The sequence below is a fragment of the Eptatretus burgeri genome, chromosome 8 (genome assembly GCF_056783735.1).
Source record: "Eptatretus burgeri isolate ZD-2024b chromosome 8, Ebu_testis_v1, whole genome shotgun sequence".
NCBI classification, from domain to species: Eukaryota; Metazoa; Chordata; class Myxini; order Myxiniformes; family Myxinidae; genus Eptatretus; species Eptatretus burgeri.
Window position 1 is genome coordinate 49,861,293 of NC_140968.1, and position 27,077 is coordinate 49,888,369.

The 27,077-nt window shown below is 42.5% G+C and overlaps 2 protein-coding genes across 6 annotated transcripts in view; one reads left to right on the forward strand and one right to left on the reverse strand.

Moving 5' to 3' along the window:
- The window catches only part of TXNDC11 (thioredoxin domain containing 11), a 181,165-nt gene extending 161,834 nt beyond the window's left edge, over positions 1-19,331 (forward strand). For 3 of the 5 annotated variants that reach the window (XM_085891975.1, XM_085891976.1, XM_085891977.1), the window contains exon 13: positions 1-1,759. In XM_085891975.1, coding sequence (XP_085748101.1) covers positions 1-345 — 345 coding nt within the window. In that variant the 3' untranslated portion in view covers positions 346-1,759. Of the gene's footprint in view, positions 1,760-17,423 lie in introns of those variants that run through there. The other 2 variants (XR_015060896.1, XM_085891978.1) reach the window with 2 other exon arrangements.
- LOC147021712 (stannin-like) overlaps positions 1,748-27,077 on the reverse strand; it is a 27,322-nt gene continuing 1,992 nt past the window's right edge. The window contains exon 2 of the mRNA XM_085891980.1: positions 1,748-3,528. Coding sequence (XP_085748106.1) covers positions 3,146-3,412 — 267 coding nt within the window. The 5' untranslated portion in view covers positions 3,413-3,528 and the 3' untranslated portion in view covers positions 1,748-3,145. The remainder of the gene's footprint in view (positions 3,529-27,077) is intronic.

Sequence of the window (27,077 nt, forward strand, 5' to 3'; positions counted from 1 at the left end):
ATGCAGAGCAAGCTGCAGCAATTACAAAGAGAGACAAAAGCCCTGCAGCAAACCAACTTGTTGCTCAGACGTTCCAAAGCTTTCTTGCACAGCCATCTATCCACGCTGAGCTACATCCGCCGGAACTTGGTGCGGAAGAGTCGTTGGCTCGTGGCAGCAAATGCTGGACTCCGGCTCCACAGAGCTCAAGTTGAAACAATTATTGCACAGAACTATGACCAGGCAAAGGCAGCGGAACAAAGAGTAGAGGCTTTGCACCTAGTTGCTGGAGCTCTATCAGTGGAGAACTCTATACTTCGAGTGTACGTGCGAAGGCTTCGGCACAGATTACGTGCTGGAACATGACAAGGATAAAAGACCAAAAACACATTGAGCTTGCGAGCAAAGCCTGGCACATCCTAAAACGTCCATCCTTTGGGAAGATTGCTGCCATTCCTTCCACAACCTTTTTTTGCCATGGATGTTCATCCCAAGTTCGATGAAGCTCACCAGAATGGTTGTTCTAACTATAAAGTCTTTCACTATCCCTTAAGACATGTTTGATCACCTCATCATCTCCCAAATCAAATCCTTATTTATTATGGCTGATTCTTCATATTCCTCATCTATGGCCATCAAATTTTGTTTGAAGTTGGGAAAAAAAATAATCTCCCATGTCCATCAATTTATGGCAGCCATTTTGCAATGATAGCAAATTGATTGGGAAAATCTAACCCAAATACTTTTCCTTAGGCACCAGAAATTCTTGCAAACAAAATCTTCTGCTCAAACAATTTCAGCTAAGTCCTCCCTGGATGTACCCTTGCAGTTGCTATCTAATCCTTGGCCATTATTTCAACTGTTGTAACATTTCATAAAAACGATTCAATGCTAAAGAAAGATGATTGGTCAGAGCCTTCCAATTATCCCATTGCTGGAGCATTGCTCTTTTAAAATGATCAATTAATTGTTTCTTAATCGTTTTTCCCTGCCCACCAGTATGTTTGGGTCATAAAACAAGGTAAACAGGTGACCTGTTTCCCAACAAGGCGGTCGGTCCTCTCCTCTTGACTCGGAGCCAAGTAATAACTTTATTTTAAGCTTATATTTGTTGATATGACTAGTGCATAGCCAATTACTGGCCCTTTTTAACACAACTGCTCATCATTCACCAAGACTCCATAATTATTAACTTATTCTTTGGTAGTACAAATCACAACCTTTACCAGAAGCTTCAGTTATTGCCAAGAAAGTTTCTCCAAAATTGCTTTGCATTCACGAGCAAAACATTTTTTTAATAAATTTCACCCCATTACAAATTTATAAACCATCACGAGACTAATAAAGCCGTCACTCACTGACCTACATCAATTAGTCCAATAGACAGCGAAAGCTGGACATCTTAATGACAACTCCCTTTCCAGAAAATTTGACTTGTGATGCATTATTTATTTATTTTGATCATCGTTTAATTAGGCAAGCTCATCAAGCTGGTAACCATTCCCTAAGCCAGCAGAATTTTTTTTTTTTTAACTGCACCCATCTCCCAAATTCTAATCAAACTTAGCATTTCACTCTTTCTAAACATCAGACGGTGGTTTTTTATGGTTTTAGGCAGAGATGGGGTTGGATGTATAAATTATGGCTGTTGGCCAGAGTGGGTCAAGTGTCTTTCGAATTCATCAACGGAAGCATCAAGTGCTCGACTTCAAGCGATCGTTTTTATACCGCCGCTCGAGAACACGGTGAAGGGCAATAAAAGCAAAGATGTGAGCTCAAAGTTTTATTCTTGTTTGCATTACATATCAGCGCAAAACATTCACGTCTTTTTCATCCCGAGATTAAACTACCCAAACTATACGGCACTTCAGCTGTGGCTCAAAGCTTTACCGGGCAGGTGGCGTGCAGTTTGAATGGGAAAGCAAAACCATGAGTACTCGTCACTCAACCAAGAGTGGTTTGCAAACTGCCACCATGCCGGAAACGAGCAAGTCACAACCACAGGACAAACCAAAGTACATGCAAAGACGAAAATAAATGTACACGTTACATAAATGGAGTGCACCAACAGCAGCTGAAATACAAAACTACTGCCCAAAGAGTTAGGATCATGCAAGCCATAGCTTTCCCCATAACACCTTGTACGCTACACCTACACCCAGTCTTTCACCACAAAACTTCACAGTTTAGTCACCAGCATGGCAACCTGAGCAAATTGTAAACTACTCAATCAGAGGATGATCCCAAACAAGTGAACAGCACTTTACGAGCATGCTAAGTATTTTAAAATTGTCATCAAAAGTGCAAATGGGATATGGAACGTGTGCACACACCTGGTCGCACCAAAGTCCAAGACGCGACACCATTCCCACAGCCGTGCGACGCGGACGAAAGAAACGTGCCAAACGTACCAGACGGGCAACCGGTTAAAACTCGCATGCGATTGGCATTTGGCTTTCAGTGTATGAATTCAGTGGCCTGTTTGGGCAAAGCCGAAATCTCATTTAAATCAAATCCCAAGTTAAAGATTCCCATTGAGGAGGATAAAACCACACGTGATCCTAGGAGGCAATTGTTACTTGGCTTTTTAACACGATACTTGTTTTTGTTTGTCGTTTTTTTTGTTGTTTTTTTTTTTTTTTACAAAAAGGCACGTTACATTTATACCCACTCAAATGATAAGCGAATTTTTTTGTTTTTTTTTTAAGCCAAAAATATACCACATTTCCAAGTGCCTATTCATGCAACTATCTGTCAATTGAGTACATTTACAAAGTAATCCATCATAACAATTGAAGGTTGTAATCAGTAGAACTTTCATGGAATTAGTGTTACACATTTGTTCAGGGAACATGAAAAATGAGTTTCAACAAGCAACAAGCCACCATGCAATTCCCACAAAACAACTCCAATTATAGCAGGACAGTTTAATTCTAATTACTTTCATGAAACTATCGGCTTTTTTTTTTAATACACTGACATGCTGTGAACCTGCTGGTTATAGGGGTTAACACAAGGGAAGGAAAAAAGAAAATGGCACAAGTGGTGAAAAAAAAAACCCCAAGAGCCAAAAAGGGTCCCAGCTTGTAAGTTGGCACAACAAGTGCTACCCATCCTGTACACCCATCAATACGACGGATTAACCCTCACACCACAACACGTCCACTTAACTCTGGGGACCATTAGAAATAAGAACAGCTTTAGGATTGGTGTGTGGGGAAGTCTGACCATTGATGGGGCCGGGTACGAGGAATGGATCCTTACGCACACCGTCACCTACGATGCTCTCCTCGTCTTCTGGCGTAGGGGTACCCTGCCAGATACGCAAGCAACACCAACATCCAAGAAGCAAAGTTCCCAGTGCTGCCACCGCCATCATGATCACAATGACGGTAACAATACCCGTCGTCGGGCTGTGATCCAGCGTAGTCATTTTGCGTGTCACACCTCAAAACCAGGCAGACCTTTTAAGGAACAGAGCACCTTTTGCGGTGCTGGAAGTCTGCCTTCAAGAAGGGCTCAGACAGTTTGTGGTCACTCGCCGGCTGCCTAAGCGACACGCAACATTCATGGCTTGGTTGAAAATGCATCAAAAGAAACATTAAAATCTGTGCAAAAACAACAAAAAATACCAAAAAAGTACAGGTCAAGCATCAAATATCAACACATTTACAATTAGGTTCCCATCGTGTGCAGCCTTTTTTGCTGCTGGTTGCATCATTGCTTAGGGGTGGGGCTATACAGCTAATGCAATGCCCCTTTTGCCAGTACACTGGTGCTCATATCAACGACCTCAGAAGGATGTCAGGCCGAGTCAACACCTTGGTGTTAATTCAGCAGCCAACGGGGCTCAAAATCAGGACCCGATGATCCAAAGCCACCACCCTAACTGCTAAACCAACACCAGGTACAATTAGGTGGCAATAAATAAATGAATGCATGCAAATTTGATGCCACGCACGATTTACGCAACATTATCAAAGGGCAATCGACGGGAAGACGCAGTCACGAAAAAGGGCAATCGACGGGAAGACGGAGTCACGAAAAAGGGCAATCGACGGGAAGACGCAGTCACGAAAAAGGGCAATCGACGGGAAGACGCAGTCACGAAAAAGGGCAATCGACGGGAAGACGCAGTCACGAAAAAGGGCAATCGACGGGAAGACGCAGTCACGAAAAAGGGCAATCGACGGGAAGACGCAGTCACGAAAAAGGGCAATCGACGGGAAGACGCAGTCACGAAAAAGGGCAATCGACGGGAAGACGCAGTCACGAAAAAGGGCAATCGACGGGAAGACGCAGTCACGAAAAAGGGCAATCGACGGGAAGACGCAGTCACGAAAAAGGGCAATCGACGGGAAGACGCAGTCACGAAAAAGGGCAATCGACGGGAAGACGCAGTCACGAAAAAGGGCAATCGACGGGAAGACGCAGTCACGAAAAAGGGCAATCGACGGGAAGACGCAGTCACGAAAAAGGGCAATCGACGGGAAGACGCAGTCACGAAAAGGGCAATCGACGGGAAGACGCAGTCACGAAAAAGGGCAATCGACGGGAAGACGCAGTCACGAAAAAGGGCAATCGACGGGAAGACGCAGTCACGAAAAAGGGCAATCGACGGGAAGACGCAGTCACGAAAAAGGGCAATCGACGGGAAGACGCAGTCACGAAAAAGGGCAATCGACGGGAAGACGCAGTCACGAAAAAGGGCAATCGACGGGAAGACGCAGTCACGAAAAAGGGCAATCGACGGGAAGACGCAGTCACGAAAAAGGGCAATCGACGGGAAGACGCAGTCACGAAAAAGGGCAATCGACGGGAAGACGCAGTCACAAAAAGGGCAATCGACGGGAAGACGCAGTCACGAAAAAGGGCAATCGACGGGAAGACGCAGTCACGAAAAAGGGCAATCGACGGGAAGACGCAGTCACGAAAAAGGGCAATCGACGGGAAGACGCAGTCACGAAAAAGGGCAATCGACGGGAAGACGCAGTCACGAAAAAGGGCAATCGACGGGAAGACGCAGTCACGAAAAAGGGCAATCGACGGGAAGACGCAGTCACGAAAAGGGCAATCGACGGGAAGACGCAGTCACGAAAAAGGGCAATCGACGGGAAGACGCAGTCACGAAAAAGGGCAATCGACGGGAAGACGCAGTCACGAAAAAGGGCAATCGACGGGAAGACGCAGTCACGAAAAAGGGCAATCGACGGCAAGACGCAGTCACGAAAAAGGGCAATCGACGGCAAGACGCAGTCACGAAAAAGGGCAATCGACGGCAAGACGCAGTCACGAAAAAGGGCAATCGACGGCAAGACGCAGTCACGAAAAAGGGCAATCGACGGCAAGACGCAGTCACGAAAAAGGGCAATCGACGGCAAGACGCAGTCACGAAAAAGGGCAATCGACGGGAAGACGCAGTCACGAAAAGGGCAATCGACGGGAAGCCGCAGTCACGAAAAAGGGCAATCGACGGGAAGACGCAGTCACGAAAAAGGGCAATCGACGGGAAGACGCAGTCACGAAAAAGGGCAATCGACGGGAAGACGCAGTCACGAAAAAGGGCAATCGACGGGAAGACGCAGTCACGAAAAAGGGCAATCGATGGGAAGACGCAGTCACGAAAAGGGCAATCGACGGGAGAACACAATCAGTGAACTCAGTGGAGCGCATACCTCCGCCAAGCTGAACAGTTTACGTTGTTTGTCCCACTGATAGGTCGGATCTACATCGGGACATGAACCAAAATCGAATTGACTTGTTCTTGGAACCCACCTCAATCACCCACCATGTTTTGTCACAACCTGTCATCTTTTTGAAATACCATTTCTGGTCCTCTTTCTCAATTTTGAAAAAAAAAAAAAAAAAAAAAACACCAAAAATTTTAGGATCCCCAATTCATCCTTGTCACACCTTACATGTCCACCAAGTTTCATCCAAATCCATCCATAATTTTTTGAGATATCCTGCTGAGTACTGACAGCAGGGGTGAAAACAACCTCCATCAACCTTCGTTGGAAGAGATAAAAAGTCCATCTACAAGAGGGATACGATCAAATGCAATCTGCGAGAATAAATTAAAGGCAATGAGATAAATCAATATGAAGGCATTAACGAAGTTAAATGTGATTTGATATCTCATTAATAAAGTGTTATTAAAGTGTTAAATGTTAAATTAATAAAGTGTTAAATGTTCATGATACCAGTATTATTAAAGACTATAGCATGATATTTATAATAATTTCAATGCAATTATACAATTAATCCTGTTAAAGGGGATTACAAGGCAATTTATTTCTACACTATTGAAAAAGTGCTGAATTACTTGTTGTCTTGTTACACATTTCAGACAAATGGCAATCAGTTTCAAGTGCCATGGACAGATAGCGCGTCAAGACAATCAAGTTTTCACAAAACATTTTGAATTTGAAATCACACGATTTCATGGCCCAGAATTTTTATCGATTCTGGCGTGTGACGCTCTTTACAAAGTGCTGGTGCTGCCAAAGCAGTTTCTTGGTAAAGGCTATACTGGGTGGTTGGCCATTGCCCTCGAGCATCGTTTGTCTGTGCTCTATCCTTTTAAATGCTGAACATCAAGGAAGCAGCATGTACAATTTTTACCATCTTTGGTGCAATTCAGTAATTTTTACTCCACTCCATTAAATGATGACCACCTCGGCAGGCAGTTTTAGAATCCTTGGTTGTAGTCTCATACAACCAAGACCAGTCGTGATCCACTACACTTGGCTTGAAGAGTAGTCTCAGCTGGAGATAATGCCACCACTCCACCAGCTGCGTGCCTCAGCCTCACTGACAGCACAGATAACCCAAATTCACTGCAACGTGTGGCCGTTGCCCCAGATTTATCTTTATTTTCCAGCAAAAATGTGTCAACATGTTTTGAAAACAGCATTGTTGTTCATCCATGGGTCCCAAAAGTCAAAGTTATCTGGTACTTAAGCATAACCCTGTATGGAGAAGGGCCACCATTTTCAAACTATGAAAGACACTCTGCCCATTTGTTTTACTCAACGTGCTCAATCCCAGGTCCAAGTGTAGGCCCTTTATAATACCACACCAATTGCTCTCAAACAAGTGCATCTTCACAGTTCAGGGTCAATTAATTTCATCAAGATTCTGATGAGAATGATAGACTTACCTTAAAGTACAGGAGGGGGGGGGGGGATAAATACATTTTTAAAAGCACTCTCCTCTCGCCCCCTGCCCCCACCAATATTAAATATATACGTTCATATTCCTCCAATGAAAGAGAGAAGTGAATCATTGAACCCTAGTTTCTATTCCCCACTGGTGTTTTGATCTCAACTGTAGAACCAATTTAAAGGTTTTATGACCAAGCTTTTGTGCAATATTATATATATATATATATATATATATATATATATATATATATATATATATACACATATATACACATATATATATACATATATATACACATATATACACATATATATATATACACACACACACACACACACACACACACACACACACACACACACACACAGACAGACACACACACACACACACACACACACACACACACACACACACACACACACACACACACACACACACACAAACATGCCCCTCCCCTCCATATTAACCCCCTCCAGACCTGAAACCCTCAAATATAGATTGTGTGCTTGCCAATAGATAAATGACAGAATAAAATAAGATGAAAATAAAAACAAACACAATTCAAAGATGCCCGATATGCCTCCACACACATCAAGTCTTCGCTTACTCCAACTTTGACCTCACAATTCAAGACCATTTGACCTCAATATCTGATCTGTACTTGCGTATCGTGGGACATGGACTTGGTTTAGTTCAAATGCCTTCACCAATGGTATCACATTAACAGGTGTTTAAAATGGTATCCTTGACCATTTATGCTTTTCGTAACAAATAAAACATCATGGATGGACGCACTAATAGAGGTTTATACAAACTTGCACCAAGTTGGATTCTATCCATCCATCGGGACCATACTCTATGCATAGCATTGGTGCATGCACAGCAGTCTCCTTGGCTATTTGGCACAATTCTGGACGAGTCACCACTCTGACATAGGATACCAGCAAGCTGGCACTCATTTTGCCGACCTCAGAAGGATGACAGGCCGAGTTAACCCCACCTGGTATTAATTCAACAGCTGAGCAGGATTTGAACTCAGGGCCCGAGGATCCCAAGCCCACCACCAGAACCATTAAGCAAACACCAGGGATAAGTTAGATTACAATCCCTTCAGCTGTTCTCACGAATCACATTTTTACCTGACATGACTTCTAACACCGTAATCGAATCACTTCATCTTCACATTACAATACATACTTTTATACCAAGTTTGGTCAAAATCGCATCGCTGGTAAGCACAGCAACATAATTTTTATCCAACAGGAATCGTGACCTCTTGATCTTCACAACATTATAGCAACTTACAGCACCAAGTTTGACGATGGATCCCTTCAACCGTCCTAATGTTATCGCAGCAACGAAAACCTATCACAGATGGATGGACGGACAACCCGAAAACAATGCCTCTGGGCGACTGTCGTGAAAACATTTAATAAAAAAAAAAAAAAAACAAAGAAAAAACTAGAAGGGCACTCGGTAGAGCGCATACCTTCACCACGTAATACCTGATCCACGAGATTATATCAGGCCCAATACATTTTTGAAATATCATGCTTTCTCTATCGAGTGCAGCCTGTGGCTGCTGGTTGCATCAGTGGTTGGGACATGGCTATGCCGCTGATGCAGTGTACCCCTTACCAGTGCACTGGTACTCATTTTGCCAACCTCGGAAGGATGACAGGCTGAGTCAACCTCCTGTAGTATTAATTCAGCGGCCCAACGGGGCTTGAACTCAGGACCCTATGATCCAAAGTCACCACCCCAACCACGAAGCCAACACCAGGCTTAATATCATGCTGCACAGTACTATATCGTTTTTGGACCGATCTCTCAATGGTGAAGAATCACTTTAAAAATTCTAGTCGTCGGATCCAGATCTTCACCAAAATCTAATCAGTTCGTCCTTGTCACACACCCAAACTGTCCATAAAATTTCATCCGGATCCATACACAGACAGATAAACAGAAAGGTGAAAACATAACCTCTTTCACCTTCATTGGCGGAGGTAATACAAATTTAAAAACCAAGCCATTCCAGTTAAAATAAAAAATAAAGAATCAAAGAATTTCATACATTTTGAGGATTGCAGTGAATACAGAGGGCAAAGTACATTACCTCCAACCCATGGTACACAAAAACCCAAACCACTCCCTCACCCACCCAAAAAGAAACCACAACTACAACCCCCAAACCACAAACCCAACAAACCAGAAAACCACAACCCCAAATTAGTGATTTCTGGAATCACACACTCTGCCCTCTCCATGCTTTGTCTCCCATTCCAACCCCCCCCCCCCCACCACCAGGTATCTGCAGAGGACACACATGGCCCACCAGAAACTATCTAAATCCAGAACTATTGCTCACCTTCATTCATTTATTCCTCCTTTTTAATAACCTGTGGAACCATCTTCCATACTCTGCAATCTCATTCTTCCCTCCAGGTCAAGACGGCTGTTCACTGCCATCTCAAGTCAGCCCCACATCCAAAAGCATTATATATATATATATATACATATACATATATACATATACATACATACACACACACACACCAGTTTACCTCTCCCCCCACCGCCACAACCCTCCCAAAATTTTGCTTATGGATCCACATTGTCCAACACTTGCATTATCCTTCACCACTTGTTACCTGCATCCCTCGTTTGTCCATCTGTCTACTTTCTCCCTCTGTTGTGTCGTGTCCCGATTTGTCATCATCACTCTTCCATGAGTCTAAAGCAAGTATAACATCCCCCCCCGCCCCTCCACAACCCCAACAAACTAGATCAGCACTCAGTGGAGCACATACCTCTGCCAGGCAGAACAGGTTATGGTTTTGTATCTCACCAATAGGCTGGACCTGGATCCGGACCTGAACCAAAATCAAATCAGCTTATTCTCGTCACGTACATACCCAACTCGTCCACCAAGTTTTGTCATAAACAGTCCACAACTTTGAGACATCATGCTATACAGTACCAAAAGAAAAGTCCACACCTCCTTTCAAAATTGTCACCTTTTGGTGCCTCATAACCTGGAATTAAATTGCATTAAAATCAGACTTTTTTCCACATGGTAACCCACAACTTCCAAGTGAAAAACACATTCTACAAATTTCAGAAAATGAATTTGAAAAACCAAAATATTCCAAAACTAGAATGTTGGATAAGTGTCCACCCCCTGAGTTTATACTTGGTGGAAGCACCTTTGAAAGTTATTACAGTTATGAGTGTTTGTATAGTCTCCGCCAACTTTGCACACCTTGATTGGGCAATATTTGCCCATTCTTCTGCACAAAACTGTTCTAGTCCAGCAGATATGTGAAATATTGTGGTAGTTTTGTGCCTTTGATGATACAAGCATGAAATTTGGTACACAGTTATAGCATACCCTTAGGAAACATTTTGGATATAGTGACATTCCAGATTACCCCTAGGGTCAAAATGGTGGCCATTTTACAAAATGGCTGCCACGAATAAATTCTGCCTACAAGGTCAGCAAAGTCATATGTGCTTGGTGCAAAACACAATGTAGTGAGTATAATATGATTATTATCAACTAGTATGCACATGCTTCATTATCTACTTCATATTTGACTAAAAAAATGCATCTACGGTGGTCTATGAGGGACACAGATAACAGTTTACCATCGCAATAATGCATGGCTGGAACAAGAGCTCTGCAATATGATCATGCATGTGAATGTTACCTGAATATTGTTTCTGGAAATATAAATAGATCAAAAATCAAATTTGGTGAAAGGAACTTGGACTCCATGAATATTTCCATTATTAATTACATACTGGTAGCTGGCAATGTTGCGATTAAATGCATAAATTTGCGAAATCGATATTGATGTACTCACTGTATTAATTTTCATGATTGCATAATAGAAATGTTCAAACTACAATGGTGTGTTCATATTGATTTGGGTTTAACATGGTCCTGTCCAGCACAAAGAAATAATGTATGGTGGCCTATTGGGGACATCAAGTGACAATCACCCAAGATCGCCATTGTGTATATATGCATCTCCTTTGGGCTGGGGTTCGTAGTTGAAAACATTTTAACTCTGCTATTCTATTTTCAGGTGATAACTCCACTGTAGTGTACCCAAAGACTAATCCCCTGCTTGGTGGTGGTTCTTCCCAATTTTACAGTGACTGATTGGTGGTGGTTCAAGACAATGGCCAAGCATTTCAAACTATTAGACCCCCAGCAGCGAGGGCCAAGTACATCTGTTAACCCATTTTGTGATGACAGCAAGGATCTCCTGGTGCTCGACAGCAGAGACCTGGCAGACCCAGCAGTTATCAATACTGTACGCCAGATCGAGAAGCTGGGACAAGAACCGCATGACTCCTATGTCCATGAGAGACTTATCAACCAGACAAAGCCCATCACCGACCCAATCAAGAGAAACAACCTCCCTCTCTTCAGCCGACCTCCAGTCAGAGAGAAGTCAAGAGCACAGCTGCAGGTTTCATCTCTGAAAAACGACTGCTCCCTGTTCTCCAGGTTGTTCATTGCGTCCCAGATACGTGATGGAGATCTTGATGAGTTCTTCGCACATGAGAACCAAGCATGTCCCCCTGCACTGTCACACATGGGCAAGATGAGACTTGGAACAAAGTCTGATCTGGTTGGCTGCTTCGAAGATCTGGTCCCTCCACAGGAGAATGCTGCTGCTGCTGCTAGTCCAGCAGTTGAAGTCATCATCCTTGATGGTGCAGCGATCATCAGTATGCTGCCACCTGGCACAGCAAAGACCTTCAACGAGTATGCATCAGAAGTATTCTTGCCATACATCACATCTCAGCTGCAGCATACGAGCAGGATGGATATTGTCTGGGATGAATACCTCACAGACAGTTTGAAGGCAGACACTAGGAAGAAGCGAGGCAAAGGCATCAGGAGACGAGTCGAGCCATCTAGTTACATTCCTGGAAACTGGCAGACCTTTCTTCGCACATATGAGAACAAGATGGAGTTGTTTGACTTTCTAACCACCAGAGTAGCAACAACAGACACAGACAAACAAGTCATCAGCACCCACCACAAAGATGTGGTTTGTACGCATGCCCGAGATGTTGCTGGTCTTGCCCCTTGTAGCTATGAAGAGGCTGACAAGAATGCTAGTCCATGCTGAAGACGCTGTGAGGCAGGGATACAGCAAAGTGTTGATCCGTACAGTAGACACTGATGTCGTGGTCCTTGCGGTGACAGCAGCTGGACGTCTGGACATTGATGAGCTCTGGGTTGCTTTTGGCACAGGAAAGAACTTCAGGTTCTTGGCAGCTCACGAGATGTCTGTGGCACTGGGACCTAACAAGTGTTGAGGTTTGCCATTCTTCCATGCCCTCACTGGATGCGACACCGTTTCAAGCTTCAGAGGCAGGGGGAAGAAAAAAAGCATGGGAAACCTGGAAAGCCTGTGATGAGGTCACTGATGTCACTGCAGCATTCTGTGCCTTGGCTGCCACGCCAACTCCTTCAGCCGTAGATGACCACAATGATGCACTGGAGCGTTTTGTTGTTGTGCTCCATGATCGCACCAGTAGCCAGGAACATGTCAATGAGTGTCGCAAGCATCTGTTCACCCAGAATGGCAGATCAATAGATGCTCTCCCACCAACTCGTGAAGCCCTGAAACAGCACATCAAGAGAGCTACCTACCAAGCTGGCTACTGTTGGGGCCAGATGATGGTGTCCACACCAGAGCTCCCATCGCCCAGTGACTGGGGGTGGGTTCACACCGATAATGGCTGGGACATATACTGGACAACCCTCCCAGAGGCAACTGAGGCATGTCGGCAACTACTAAGGTGTGGCTGCAAAAAGGGATGCAGAGGACAGTGCAAGTGTGTCAAGGCTGCACTCCAGTGCACAGCTCTATGTCACTGTGGTGGGGAGTGTACAAGAGAGTAGAACTGGTACAAGAGAGATCACAGATGATAATTATGTACTCATGTATCCATGCATCATAGTAGACTGTTACCTGGATCTAGAGGTTCCACTGTATAATTTTGACTCTGTAAGTTGATGTTAGGTTCAAACAGAAGCACTTCCTGAGTTCAAGAGTGTTAAATGAACAACAGTCAATTCCATGGTGTTTGATAACAGTTTTTTGAAGAGTTTGCTGTAGAAAACCGTCCAAAAGTGCAAAAATGCACCAAAAAATGACCAAATAAATGGTTTATTCATGCTTTGTCACCTTTATTTGCTAGAACCTATATTTAGTGAAATAAAACCACTGGTATGCTTCTTAAATATAGTTGTATCCACATGTATCCTCCTTGTACAACACAAAATCGGCTATTTTGTAAAATGGCCGCCATTTTGGCTCTGGGAAGAATCTGGAATGTCCCTATATCCAAAAATCTTTGTAAGATACTGCCCTAGCAGTGTGCCAAATTTCATGCTTGTACCACTAAAAGCACATTTTTTTCACATATCTGCCAGACTATTCAAGCTCAGTCAAGTTGTGTGGGGAGCATTGATGGACAGCAATCTTCAAGTCATGATACAGATTTAGGATTGCATTTCGGTCGGGGCTCTGACTGGGCTACTAAAGGACATTTATCTTTTTGTTCCTTAGCCACTCCAGTGTAGCTTCGGGTGGTTGTCATGCTGAAAAGTGAATTTCTGTCTCAATTTCAGCTTTCTTGCAGAGGGCAGCAAGTTTTCCTCTAGGATTTTTATGCATTTTGCTCCATCCATTTTCCCTTAAATCCTGACAAGTGACCCTGTCCCTGCTGATGTGAAACATCTCCATAACATGATGCTGCCCCCAACTAGCTTCACAGTAGGGATGGTGTTCTTTGGGTGATGTGCTGTGTTTGCACCAAACGTAATGTCTTGTATTTCGGCCAAAAAGTTCCATCTTTGTTTCGTCAAACCACAAAGCTTTGCCACATGGCTTCAGAATCTTCAGTGGATTTTTTTTTTTACACACCTCAAACAGAACTCAAGGTGGGCTTTTTGAGTAATGGTTTCCATCTTGCCACCCTACCATACAGACCAAACTTGTAGAGTACTTGGGATATTTTTGTCACATGCACACAGTGACCAGTCTTTGCCATAAAGGCAAGTAGCTCTTCATAAGTTTACAGTGACCTCTTGGTGGCCTCTGATCAGTCTCCTCCTTGCTTGGTCATCCAGTTTGGAGGGACAGCCTGATCCTGGCAGGGCCACTTCTTAATGATTGGCTTGATTGTGCTCCAAGGGATATTCAAGGTCTTTGAAATATTTTTATACCCATCCCCTGATCTGTGCCATTCCACAACTTTATCCTGAAGGTCTATTGAAAGCTCCTTGGTGTTCATGGTTGAATCTTTGCTGTGAAATGCACTACCCAACAGAGGAAACCGACAAGAACAGCTGATTTTATTCTGAAATTATCAGAATCACTATAATGTAACACAAGTGAAGGCCAATTAACTTGGTGTGTGATTTTGAAGGTGATTGGTTACACCTGAGCTAACTTACAATTGCTATTATAAGGGAGGTGAACACTAAACAAACAAATATATTCTACTTTTGTATTTTTAATGAATCTTCTGAAATTTGTACAATTTGTTTTTCACTTGTGTACGATGTGTACATATAGGTAGGAAAAAAAAGTCTGGTTTAATGCAATTCCAGGCTAAGCCTGGTGTTGGCTTAATGGTTAGGGTGGCGGCTTGGGATCCTAGGGTCCTGAGTTCAAGCCCCATTGGGCCGCTGAATTAATCCACCAGGAGGTTGACTCAGCCTGTCATCCTTCTGAGGTCGGCAAAATGAGTACTAGTGCACTGGTAAGGGGGACACTGCATCAGTGGCATAGCCGCATCCCAACCAATGATACAACCAGCAGCCACAGGCTGCACTCGATAGGGAATTCCAGGCTACAAGACATAAAAAGGGGGAAATTTTTTATGAAAGGGTGTGTAAACTTTATATAGGCACTGTACATAGTCTTTGGCCCCATCTGTCAATTGTGAAGAAAAGAATTTTAAAATTCCAGTGTCTGGATCTGGATCTTCACCAAAATTTCGAATCATTTTATCCTTGTCACATACCCAACCTGTCCACAACTTTTTCAGATATCCTCCTCAGACACAGACAGGAGTGAAAACAACCTCCATCCATCTTTGGTGGAGGAGGTAACTACCCCAACAAAGCAGAATCTACAACCCAAAAATAAAAAATATTTTGAAAAAAAAAAAAATTCAAAAAACCATAACCACAACCACAACTTTCAAAGCAAATAAAAACTCCATGTAGGGAAACAAAGCTTTTGATCAGTTCCTTTTGCAGTTGTTTTTGTTCATTTTCACTCTCAGGAGGGTCACTGCATGTGCACAAGTGAAAATACACAAATACAATCGCAAAGATAATTATAAATTGTTTTTCAAATTACTGACAATGAATCTTACTCGATTTAAAGTTTTAACATCTTTCTCAATTTGTTACTTTTTGGGATTATAAATGGTGAATTCATCAGCCCTCCACATCTCTGGCCGAGTCGATCATGGAAAGTACAAGATATTTTAACACCTGCTGCTCAAGCCTAATTTCATGTTGCTCAAGGCCTAACAGAATATATATATATATATATATATATATATATATATATATATATATATATATATATATATATATATATATATATATATATATATATATATATATATATATATATATATATATATATATATATATATATATATATATATATATATATATATATATATATATATATATATATATATATATCCTGGTGTTGGCGCAGTGGTTAGGGCAGCGGCTTGGGATCCAAAAGGTCCTGAGTTCAAGCCCCGTTGGCCACTGAATTAATACACCAGGGGGTTGACTCAGCCTGTCATCCTTCCGAGGTCGGCGAAATGAGTGCCAGTATACTGCGCCGGTGTATACCCCGGTTAAAATAGGTGTACCATATCCCTGTGTCGTAAGAGGCAACCAGGGTTGTGTCAGGAAGGGCATCCGGCGTAAAACATGTGCCAAATCACTATGCGCATCATACGGATGATCCGCTGTGGTGACCCCGAAAGAAGAAGATGTATGTGTATGTGTGTATATATATATATATATATATATATATATATATATATATATATATATATATATATATATATATATATATATATATATATATATATGTATATATATATATATATATATATATATATATATATATATATATATATATATATATATATATATATATAGATAGATAGTCCTCGCTTTTCACAAGGGTTGCGTTCCTGGAAAACCTTATGATAAGCGAAACTGTGTAAAACAAAACATATTTTCCCATAGAAACCAATGTGTTAAAGGGGGAATGCGTTTTCGGCTCAGAATTTTTTGGACATAAAACACAAATTTTTGGACATAAACACAAATAAATAAAACACACTCCTCGAGTAGTGGTGACTTACCCCGAGGCTGGAGGAACGGAGTTGATTGCGGTGGACAAGTCACACTTGCGGAGTGGCAGAAAAGTCCCCCTCTTCACTTGACACTGTGCTGTCACTTTCTTCACCAGCGGAAATGGTCTCTTGGCAGCTGCTTAAAGGAGCATCCTGGATGGTGGATGCAGTTGGTGCTGCATCCTTTGGCTTTAAAAATGCGTGGAGAGTGGGCTGGATGGCTTTCTTTTTCTTTACTGCATAAAGTTCCTTGCAGCAACAAAGGGCATCATTAACAACACAGCTAAAATCAGTGCTCCTTTCAAGATTTGGATCTTGCTCGATAACAAATTCCATGGCATTTTCAAACGAGCTGAGGATTTGGCTGAGTTTTTCATGGTGAGATGCTTGGATGAAGGTGTCACAGCATCTTCTTCTTCTTCTTCCTCAAGAGCCACTGCTGTTCCAACTCCATGAAATCTTCATTGCTTAAGGGTTCTGCACATAGACTCCTATAGAGAAGGACTGGAACGTCACGATCTCGGGGTTTGTAACTTGAGTCCGGGGCTAAAATGACTTCGAGAAGGGCGAGAGACATGATCTCAGGATCCATATAGGGAGTTTTTGAGGACGATAGTTCAATAGTGGTATTTTCAACACCACCTGAGGTTATCTTCAAGGTCAAAAGGTCATATTTCAAGGTCAAATTACTGAATTTTGGTATTTTTTGCCCGTTTTTGTGTCTAACTCATAGAGGAAAACTTTTGTAAATTCTATGACAAAACATGACATTGTGCACCTACTGCACCTACTTGCTGATTTCTATCATCGTTAACTAATGTATGTTTTGTTTGTTTCTCTTTCAGAAACTGTCCAGCTGGTGATCTCACAGGATCTTTGTGTTGTTTCCTGCTTTGGTGACAATATGCCACGTCGTTGCAGCTGCTTTGGTTGTAGAGGAAACTATGATGGGACACCTTATGTAAAGGTCATATCCTTCCCAAAAGATCCTGAAGAGAGGGAGAAATGGATATTGGCAATGCCAAATGAGAAAGAAAGCTTGAGGTGCTTAAAGGAGATATATATTTGTGAGACATTTCAATTGTGATTGGGTGTCAGTTAGGGGTGACAAACGACCCAAAGAACCCCCATCAATATTTCCTGGAGTACCGAAATCAGCTTTGAAGCAGGTGACCTCAGCCCCACGCCCAACATCCTCTTCTACGTCAGAATCAAGAGCTAAGAAGATGCAGGCAGCTGATGAGTCTGCAGACAATATCCATGATTTCGACCACTTCTGTGCTAAAATCAGCTCCTATTTTCCTGGCTTTCACGTCATAAAAGACCAGGAAAACCTTTACCGATTAAGAACTGATGCTACTGGACAAACTGTCAAGCAGTTCTTTCATTTCCAACAAGTTCACTCACCTTTTGGATTTCTATTCTTGAATAGAGTTGAGAAAGATGGCATTGAGGTGCCCAAATGACTTTTTCCTTTGCAGAAGAACAGCCTGCTCTCAAAATGGTCCCAGATTAGATCCATAACTGACCAAGTAAACGTCTATGAATGCACAAGCAAGGAAATTCTTCAGCTTGTAATAAGCCAGCTCTGTTGGATGACTGAGGCACACGAGCTTCCTCATTTCACCTTCCTTCTGTCGCAGCTGCATCTCATGTTCAAACCTCTTGATCGTCGCAGATTTGATACTGATACTATGATTTTCACAATGCAGTTTCATAACATATCACCCAGTGCATACAAAATGATTCTGAACGTGAAAAACCGTTTCTCATCTATCCATCTGTGCGACGAATCCAGACAGCCTTGGACAGCAGACTGTACAAGTTTCACTCGGCTGAAGCAGGCCTGCCAAATTATATCGACCTGCGCATGGCAAGGAGGTGGTGGTCGTAAGCTGAAGCTCACTCAGCAAACTGCTGAAGCCTTCACTGTGTCCACACGTAATAATGTGGATGCTGCCAAATTGCTTCTGGCAGAGAAAGACTTTGACTACGTTCTTCCTGCTATATTTGCAGATGAAACCTTGGAAAAGTTTTTCGGCCAAGCCAGGCAAAGAAGCGGTGGAAACTTCTACATTGACGTAGTTGACATTATGGCTGCAGCTAAAATTGTAAATTTGCAAACACTCATTAAGCATGACATTATGCCCGAATCTAGTTCTCATGTGATTGATTGCGACAAGAACTGTACAACTTCTATAAATCCAGATGAGCGAAGTGAACTCATTGACGAGATTACTCCTCAAGACACTCAGGATCTCTTGGGGTCTGACGATGCCCTTAAGCATAAAGTAGTTTATTTGGCCGGACACCTTGTTCATAAATATGGCGATAGCACTAGTATGGAGGAGATCGTTGATGATGAAGATGGTAACGAGGTGTCATCTGAGTTTTTAGATAATTTGAATAGAGGTGGATTGAGTGTGCCAACTATGTCAACTGTCTTTTGTACATAATGCCTATAATTTGTTTGACAAGACTAAAATGCGTTGCCGATTCCATTTTGCTGAGCTGTTATCCTCTGTAGATGCACCTTTAGCTAGTAGTAATGCTGCATGTACTACTTTAGCTAACATTCTATTGAAAGCTCATGTCCTCAATGTAAGTGACAAAGAAAAAGTTAGGGATGCCTCAGGAGGAAAGAAAAGCTCTCCAACTCGTGATGGACATAGACATCGTTGTAATAGGCATAGTGTTGTGACATGCATATAATGTTTATGTAATACGATACGACAATAAATATCAAAGTTTGACAGCTCTACACACTTGCATCTTATTACAATCAATCAGCCATCTCTCACAGTTTATGAGTTAGACACAAAAACAGGCATAAAATACCAAAATTCAGTAATTTGATCTTGAAATATGACCTTTTGACCTTGAAGATGACCTCAGATGGTGTTGAAAATGACACTATTGAACTCGCCGTCCTCAAAAACCCCTATATGGATCCCGAGATAGTGTCTCTAGCCCTTCAAGATGTCATATTAGCCCCGGACTCAAGTTAATCCTTCAGACTCAAGTTACAAACCCCGAGCATGGGAGGTTCCAGTCCTTCTGCATGAGACTCCAGCAAGTCATCCACATCCTCTCCGGCAACCTCTTCAAAACCAGCCTCCTGCGCCAGGTCTACAATTTGACTTTTAATCAACGGAACATCAGAAAACCCCGTGAAATTGTGGACACACTCAAGCCACACTTTTTTTTTTTTTTTCCACACAGCGTTTTTTGTGGAGGCACTCACCTCCGCCCACGAATCCTTAATGTTTTCCAAATCCATTTTTATGTTGCACGTTTGCCCAAACTCGTTGATTGATAGCTTGTCCTTATCAGTTTTTTTGATAACCTGCAGCATGGTATGCTTAATATAATAGGCTTTAAAAGCAGCAATAACTCCCTGATCCATAGGCTGTAAAAGTGAGGTAATATTTGGTGGTAAAAATACTACCTGCACATTTTCACACCAGTCTTCCATTTGCTGAGGATGGGCAGGATCATTGTCTACAAGCAGCAGATTTGTTGTCAATGCTGCTCTCCTTGGAGTACTTCTCAACATGATTGGAGAAGAAATTGATCACGTAATCGTGGGTCAATGCCCGAGTCATCCAAGCCTTTATATTTGACCGCCATATTACGGGAAGTTGTGGCTTGAGGCAACCCTTTAGCGCTCGTGGGTTTTCAGAAACGTAAACAAGAAGCGGCTTGAGTTTTATATCCCCTTCTGCATTTCCACCGAGTAATAAGGTCAGCCTGTCCTTTGCTAATTTAAACCCTGGAGCAGTCTTTTCTTCTCGTGCGGTGTATGTACGGGAGGGCATTCTTTTCCAAACCAATCCGGTTTCGTCAATATTGTAGACTTTCTTCGGTGATTAACCCCCCTCCTCAATCATATGTACAGTCGATGCAGCGATTGCTGCGCGCAACCGATTTCCGCTGTCCCTTCACCTCGTTCATGTCTTTTAATTATATCCAATTTCACCTTCAATGTGACAGACTTTCGTTGTCTCTTGAAACGAGGTGTGCTCGGCAAAAGACTTGCGGGTCGCTTGGGATTTATACTGGAAGGTATGCAGGCGAGCGTGAAGAGAATACAGTACATGTGCAGTAAAGTGAAAGTGTGTTTATGCGCATCCTGTGTGATTGTTGTTTTTTGCAGGCAGTTTGAAAGTTTTTTTTTTTTTGCGTTTTTCCTTGAAATGACATTACGATAGGCATAAAATGTTTGGGATATTTGAATAATTGGTCATTAAAACTAAATTACGAATAATCGAACTTACTGTATGTATGTATGTATACATATACATACATACATAGCATGCCGTTGAGAGTGGTTGAGATGGCAAACACTTCATCTTTGATGATCAGTTGGAAGGGTATTTGTGCATTTCTTCTTGTAAATAAAGGATAGGGGACTGAGCAAAAGAAACACCACTCGCTTTTCTCTTTCGGTGCTGGTAGAGAAAACATGACCGGCGATTCAAAGAGGGGGGAGCGGAGCACCAGGAGGTCCAATCTGTCACGGAGAGGCCATTGCAGCAAAGCAGGCCGTCCATCTGCACAAAATTTCCGGAGCTTCACCCGTCCCTGAGAAGCTGTGGCCTCACACCCATGAGGAAAAACTTACTTGAACAGTTCATTGTATCGATGCCCAGTCAGTGTTTCGCAAACATGTGCATTCTTAAACCACCAGATTTTTTTGTTCTTTTTGCTCTTGCCAATTTAGCATTTATTATTCACTTATTGTGTGCCTTGAAATGACAACTTTAACTGCCACCATCAAAAAATTTTTTACATGTGTCACTTGAGATCCTGACTGTCTCAATTTTGTAGTTTCACGTTCTGTGTGCACCCTGGAATACAAACAAACATGGAGTTCCGTCACAAACCAAAAGAACACATCACGTGATATAAACTAACAGGTTCTCCTGCAGCATGCAAGCTTATTGGGATGCAAACATTCCCCCAAAGCACTCCAATGGGTTTACTTCCACAAATGCACCACTAATCCCAGCCCTGTCTATCAGCATAGAAAAACCCATCACTCTGACAAAGGGCTAGGAGAGTCCACAAAATGTCCTATGCACCTTCAGAAGAAAAACTAAGATGTTGCCAATTGTTTGCAGAGAAAAAAAAGGTCTTTCGAGAGTGGTAAAAGTCAAGGGTAGGATTTAGTTACGTCCATACAGGTAATGGGCGGTTGTTTCCCCCCTTTCCATTCTGATCTAGCTTTTCCACGAGCTTTAATCACGTACACACACACACACACACACAAAAAAAAAATTGGGATTCAGAATATTTCAACTTGCAATGGAGATAACTTGTCACAAATCCAAATAAAACACCAAATACTATGTTGGAGTCATCAGAAGAAACCTTATAGGTTGTGGATTTCAGCTCGTACTCCACTACCCTCAAACACAGAGGCACAGCCAAGTGAGCCTTCCAGAATTTTTCTTGTAAGAATTCTTCCTCAACTTTTTTTTTTTAGCTCCCAAAACAGATTTAAAAAAAATATTAATTAAGAGTAATTTCATACATAAACATATGACTATAGCTGAGCAAAAGCCAAACAAGGTTTATTGTTGGCATAGTTGGTTAAAATAAATGAATATACGAGTGCGCAAGTTTGGGGTGTCGGATCCAAATCCCTTTCTCTGCTGTGCATCCTCTCTTTGTAGTTACATGATGGGATGTGCGGTACATATTTGGAAAATATCCATAACAGACATGGTGAGTGGTGACGAAAAGAATAAAATTACCAACAATGGTGAAATGGCAAAACAGCCTTTTTAAACAGCTTGGCACATTTTACCAACCAACTCAATCCCCTTCGACACTTCATCACACCAATAACAGCCGAAGAATTGTTCATTTCCTGATGCTACTAAACAGTACAACGGATGAAAAAGCCAACAAGTGACGCATCTTGCACCATGACTATGCATCAAGGGCATTTGTTAATCATACAGACGAGAGTGTATTTTCACAGCAAAAGGCCCGAGCGAGTATACCTCGGCCTGTTTTACCGAACGATATTGCAGTAAACGTAGTGTCCCCTTCGTGCTTAACAAACGGGAAACAGTTTTGATGTATCGAAGCATGGCACAACAAATCAATCGTATGAGGACGAATGCCAACAAGTGTGAAACTGTGGGACATGGAGAGCAGGTGGGGTGGGCATGAGGCAGAAATAAGAGACCAGGCCCGTTCTCACGAGAATTTGAACACCGAACCTTTTCAGACATTACACTGGGGTTATTGTCGAGAGAGACGAACACCACAAAGCCACAGATGAAGAAGTCACCGTTTGAAGCAAAAGTCTCGGGCGAGTTGCCAGGCGGGCAGCGAGCCAATGCCCAGCAGCGGTCTTTACCTTCCCCTCTATCATGCTGCCTGCTCACTCCCAAAGGGGCTTTTCAAATGCAAGAATTCCGATCCATTGCTTGGCCTGAAAGCCGAGGATGGTGGGGAATAACACCGCTTAGGGAGGGGTCCATCCGCATTGGGAAGGGGTCAGGGCAATGAGAACAGTCGATGCAAGGCTACATTGGATAGCTTGCAGCTGTTGCAAGTCTAGCACCTTGAAACGTTACAGATGTACACCAAGACAATATGACCAGAGTCCCACAAACTCCAATCCGCCTCACGTCTCCAATGGACCCAACCCCCGACATCTCCAATCCATCCAACTCCTCCCCTCATCTGAAATCCACCCAAACCTCAACCCCTCCCTTCATCCGAAATCCACCCAATCCCCAATTTCTCCCATGCACCCAACCCTGACCTTTAAGGACTTTAATCCACTCAACCCCCTCCTCCCAAACCTAAAACAGCGTTTAACAATCTTCAATCGATCCACCCCACCCCCCATTCCCAGGACTTATTTTGTCTTCAATGCACTGAACTACCCCCCCCACCCCACCCTGCTCCTTAAATAGATAGTTTCAGCACAACGATGGTTCATCTTCATCCCCAAAAACAGAATTTCAGAGTTTCTGTGCACACAATGGCTTTATATCTATTAAAGTTTAACTCACACACTCACGATTAATGTTATAAAATAATATTTAAAAAATATAAATAAAAAATAAAAAAAACCTTCAATCCCAAAGATTGTCATCTTTTTTGGAAAAGCTAAAATACAAGGCACAAGTGTTGATCATCCAAGCACAGCCATATGAGCAATCACCCCACTGTAAAGACCCTGGGGGGGGGGGGGGGAAGAGCTCTGGTTTCCCCGGCACACACTCGCTGAAAGAGCGTGTCACGTGACCACAGGAATGTCAGCTCATCCCACGCGGCGTCAAGAATAGTGGAACCAGAACCGAATATGAGGAGTTCCACTCACGGCTTCAAACGGCATCGGTTAAGCCAGGAACGGAAGGCATGTTGAGTGTCCTGATAAACTATGAAATGCTCTTTTTAAAAGAGGTTGTGGGGTACAAATCAGTCGGCAAATGTTAAGACAGGACAGCCAGTTTGGGGACGGTACTTGGCGATTAAACCAACGCCATGCCTCGAAAGAAGCACTAAGTGAGTGATTATAATCGAGACTGGAATTGAACCCCAAGGCAAAACAGAATGCAAACGATGAAACATGAGCAAACACAAAAAAAAAAAAACTACCACAGGTTCCAAATAAATGTGGGATGTAGATGTAGGGTTTGGCGTTGACTGGAAAATGTGGAAGAAGATCGCTGGGGTGGGGCAACTGCAGCGTCACAGTAGTTTGTTTTTCTATAAAATATCAGATCAGCATTTTTTTTTTAAATGTTCCTAAAGAAATGGGCGAATTTTCACAATGCACACAGGACTTGCAGCCACAGGGATACAAAACAGGTTACACAACACGTGAGGGAGGCCATTCGGCCCATCCTGACGGCACTACACCAACACTTGAAACCATTGCTCACCAACAAAGCTCCCTGCAAGGCCTGCCAATATCCCTGTACCCTTCTATCTCTAGCGTATCTAGGTACCGATCCAATTCCAATTTAAACCTACTGGTACACTCACTCGCTCCCTACGGCCGTGGCAGGGAGGGTCATGTTATCATCCTCTCTGGTATATATATATATATAATGTCTTGATTACAGTAGATCTTGGTTCAGGCCTCAAGAACATCACAATTCCTCCCTTTCAGTTTAGTGTTAAACAGCAGTAGCAACCATTTAAGTAGGTAATCATACACGTTTGTTGTTTATAATAGTTTTTAGCTCATCTTTCTAGATAAGGTATTGTCATCGTGTACCGTCTGTCTGTCTGTATGTCTCCTCTTTCAATTTCTCTGGCCAAACCGCTGGGCCTATCCGGCTGAAATTCGCCAGCAACGTTCCACTCCTGATGGGTAACAGGGATAGCAAAGCGTGTTCCAGTCACACTATTTTAAGTTGGTCAAAATGGCAGACTTTGTAAATTCCTTCAAAAATATTCTTCTCCAGACCCACCAGTCAAAATGCTACCAATCTTTGGTTACATTAAGGACAGGGTTTTGATGTTAAATTGTGGAGGCTATGCCGATCACGTGACCGGAGGCGTGTCAAAATGGCGGTCAAGTAAGATCCTTCAAAAAAACTTCTTCATTCCCAGTAGTCAGAATGCTATCAAATATGGGTGACAACATTAGGCCAGGTCCCAGATAAGCTACAGGTCCAGTGGTTCTGTTTTTACCTCCACCACTGAAGGTGGTGACATTTTCACCAGTTTGTGTGTTTGTGCGCAGGATCTCAAAATGGTGTGGACAGATTCAGCCGAAATTTGGTGGACACGGGCGTGGGACAAGGAAGAATCGATTCAATTTTGGTAAAGATCCGAATACAGATCCGAGAATTTTTTTTTAAAGAGATTCTTCACCATTCAGAGATGGGGCCAAAGACGATATTTCAAAAACTTATTGTGCCCCGATGTTCTACTGGATCAGGAATTGTGTGGTGGAGGTATGCGCTCTACCCAAGTGCCCTTCCAGTTAGTATCAATATCGTTTTGTAATAACATATTACACCATCATCATGGGTGTTAATATCAACTCTACCACCAAAGGTGAGCAGAGGTTACGTTTATCTGTCTCCAAGAAGGATATCTCAAAATATAATTGATACGTTCAGATGAAACTTCGACAGGTTGGGTATGTGACAAGGACGAAAAGATTTGATTTTGATGAAGATCCGGATACTGGAATTTTAATTTTTTTTTTCAAAGTGATTCTTCACCATTGAGGGCCAAAAACATATATTTCATTTTATCTCAAAAAGTTGTGGACTAGTTATTGCAAAACTTGGTGGACGAGTTGGTTCGGTGACAAGAACAAGACAATTCGATTTTGGTTTCGATCCAGGCTATTGGTGGGATACAAATTGTAAACCGTTCAGCCTGGCGGATGTACGTGCTCTACCGAGTGCCGTTTTTGGAAAAACGCCATATGAAGCAGTCTCCAAATGTTAACATGGATTTCACCCATGGTGGAAAACCCCTTTGTGGAGAGGGGGGGGGGCAAATGAAGTCGTAATAACCTTGATCATGTGACCTTTAGTATTCTGAATTTGGATGAGATTGGATAAGTAACAACCAAATGTAATCACCATAAATAAATAAAAACCAACACACACACACGTTCATGTGACATACTACCTCCACCTTTCGGCAGACCATTCATTCCATGTACTAACTACTAATCCTTGAATGCAAATAAATAAAAAGTAAAAATAAAACAAGAAGGGCACTCACTCTTTGATGTCACCAAATATCCCTCCCACATTATTACATCACATAGCTGCCAAACTATGTGACCTATGACATCACATGTGGAAAACTTTTTGTTCCTCATGGATCGATCATACCTGTAGTTTCACCGATATCTGTTCAGCTGTTTCAGAGATGTATGTATGTATGTATGTATGTATGTATAGCCTGGTGTTGGCTTAGTGGTTAAGGCGGTGGCTTGGAATCCTCAGGGTCCCGAGTCCGAGCCCCGCTGGCCACTGAATTAACATAAGAGGGGTTGACCCAGCCTGTCATCCTTCCGAGGTCGGTGAAATGGGCACCAGTATACTGGTAATTATCCCTGCATGTCCGAAGGCGACTCAAGGGTTGGCGTCAGGAAGGGCATCCAGCCGTAAAAACATTGCCATAAGAAATGGTACCATGATTTTGAGCCTGCAAAAAGCTGACCCCTGCTCAGGGAAAAAGGCTTTTAAAAAAGGTGTGATGATAGATATAGATATATATATATATATATATATATATATATATATATATATATATATATATATATATATATATATATATATATATAAATAAATATACACACATTATATAGTTGCCAAACCACGTGCCTGATGAAGTCATAATCATTGAAACATTCTAAACTAGAAAGGCACGCGGCAGAGCGCATCCCTCTGCCACGGAATGCCTGATCCAAGAGACAGAACATATTGTGCCCAAAGCATTTTTAGGAATACAAAGCTGTACAGTGTATCGTTTTTCAACAATCTCTCAAGAGT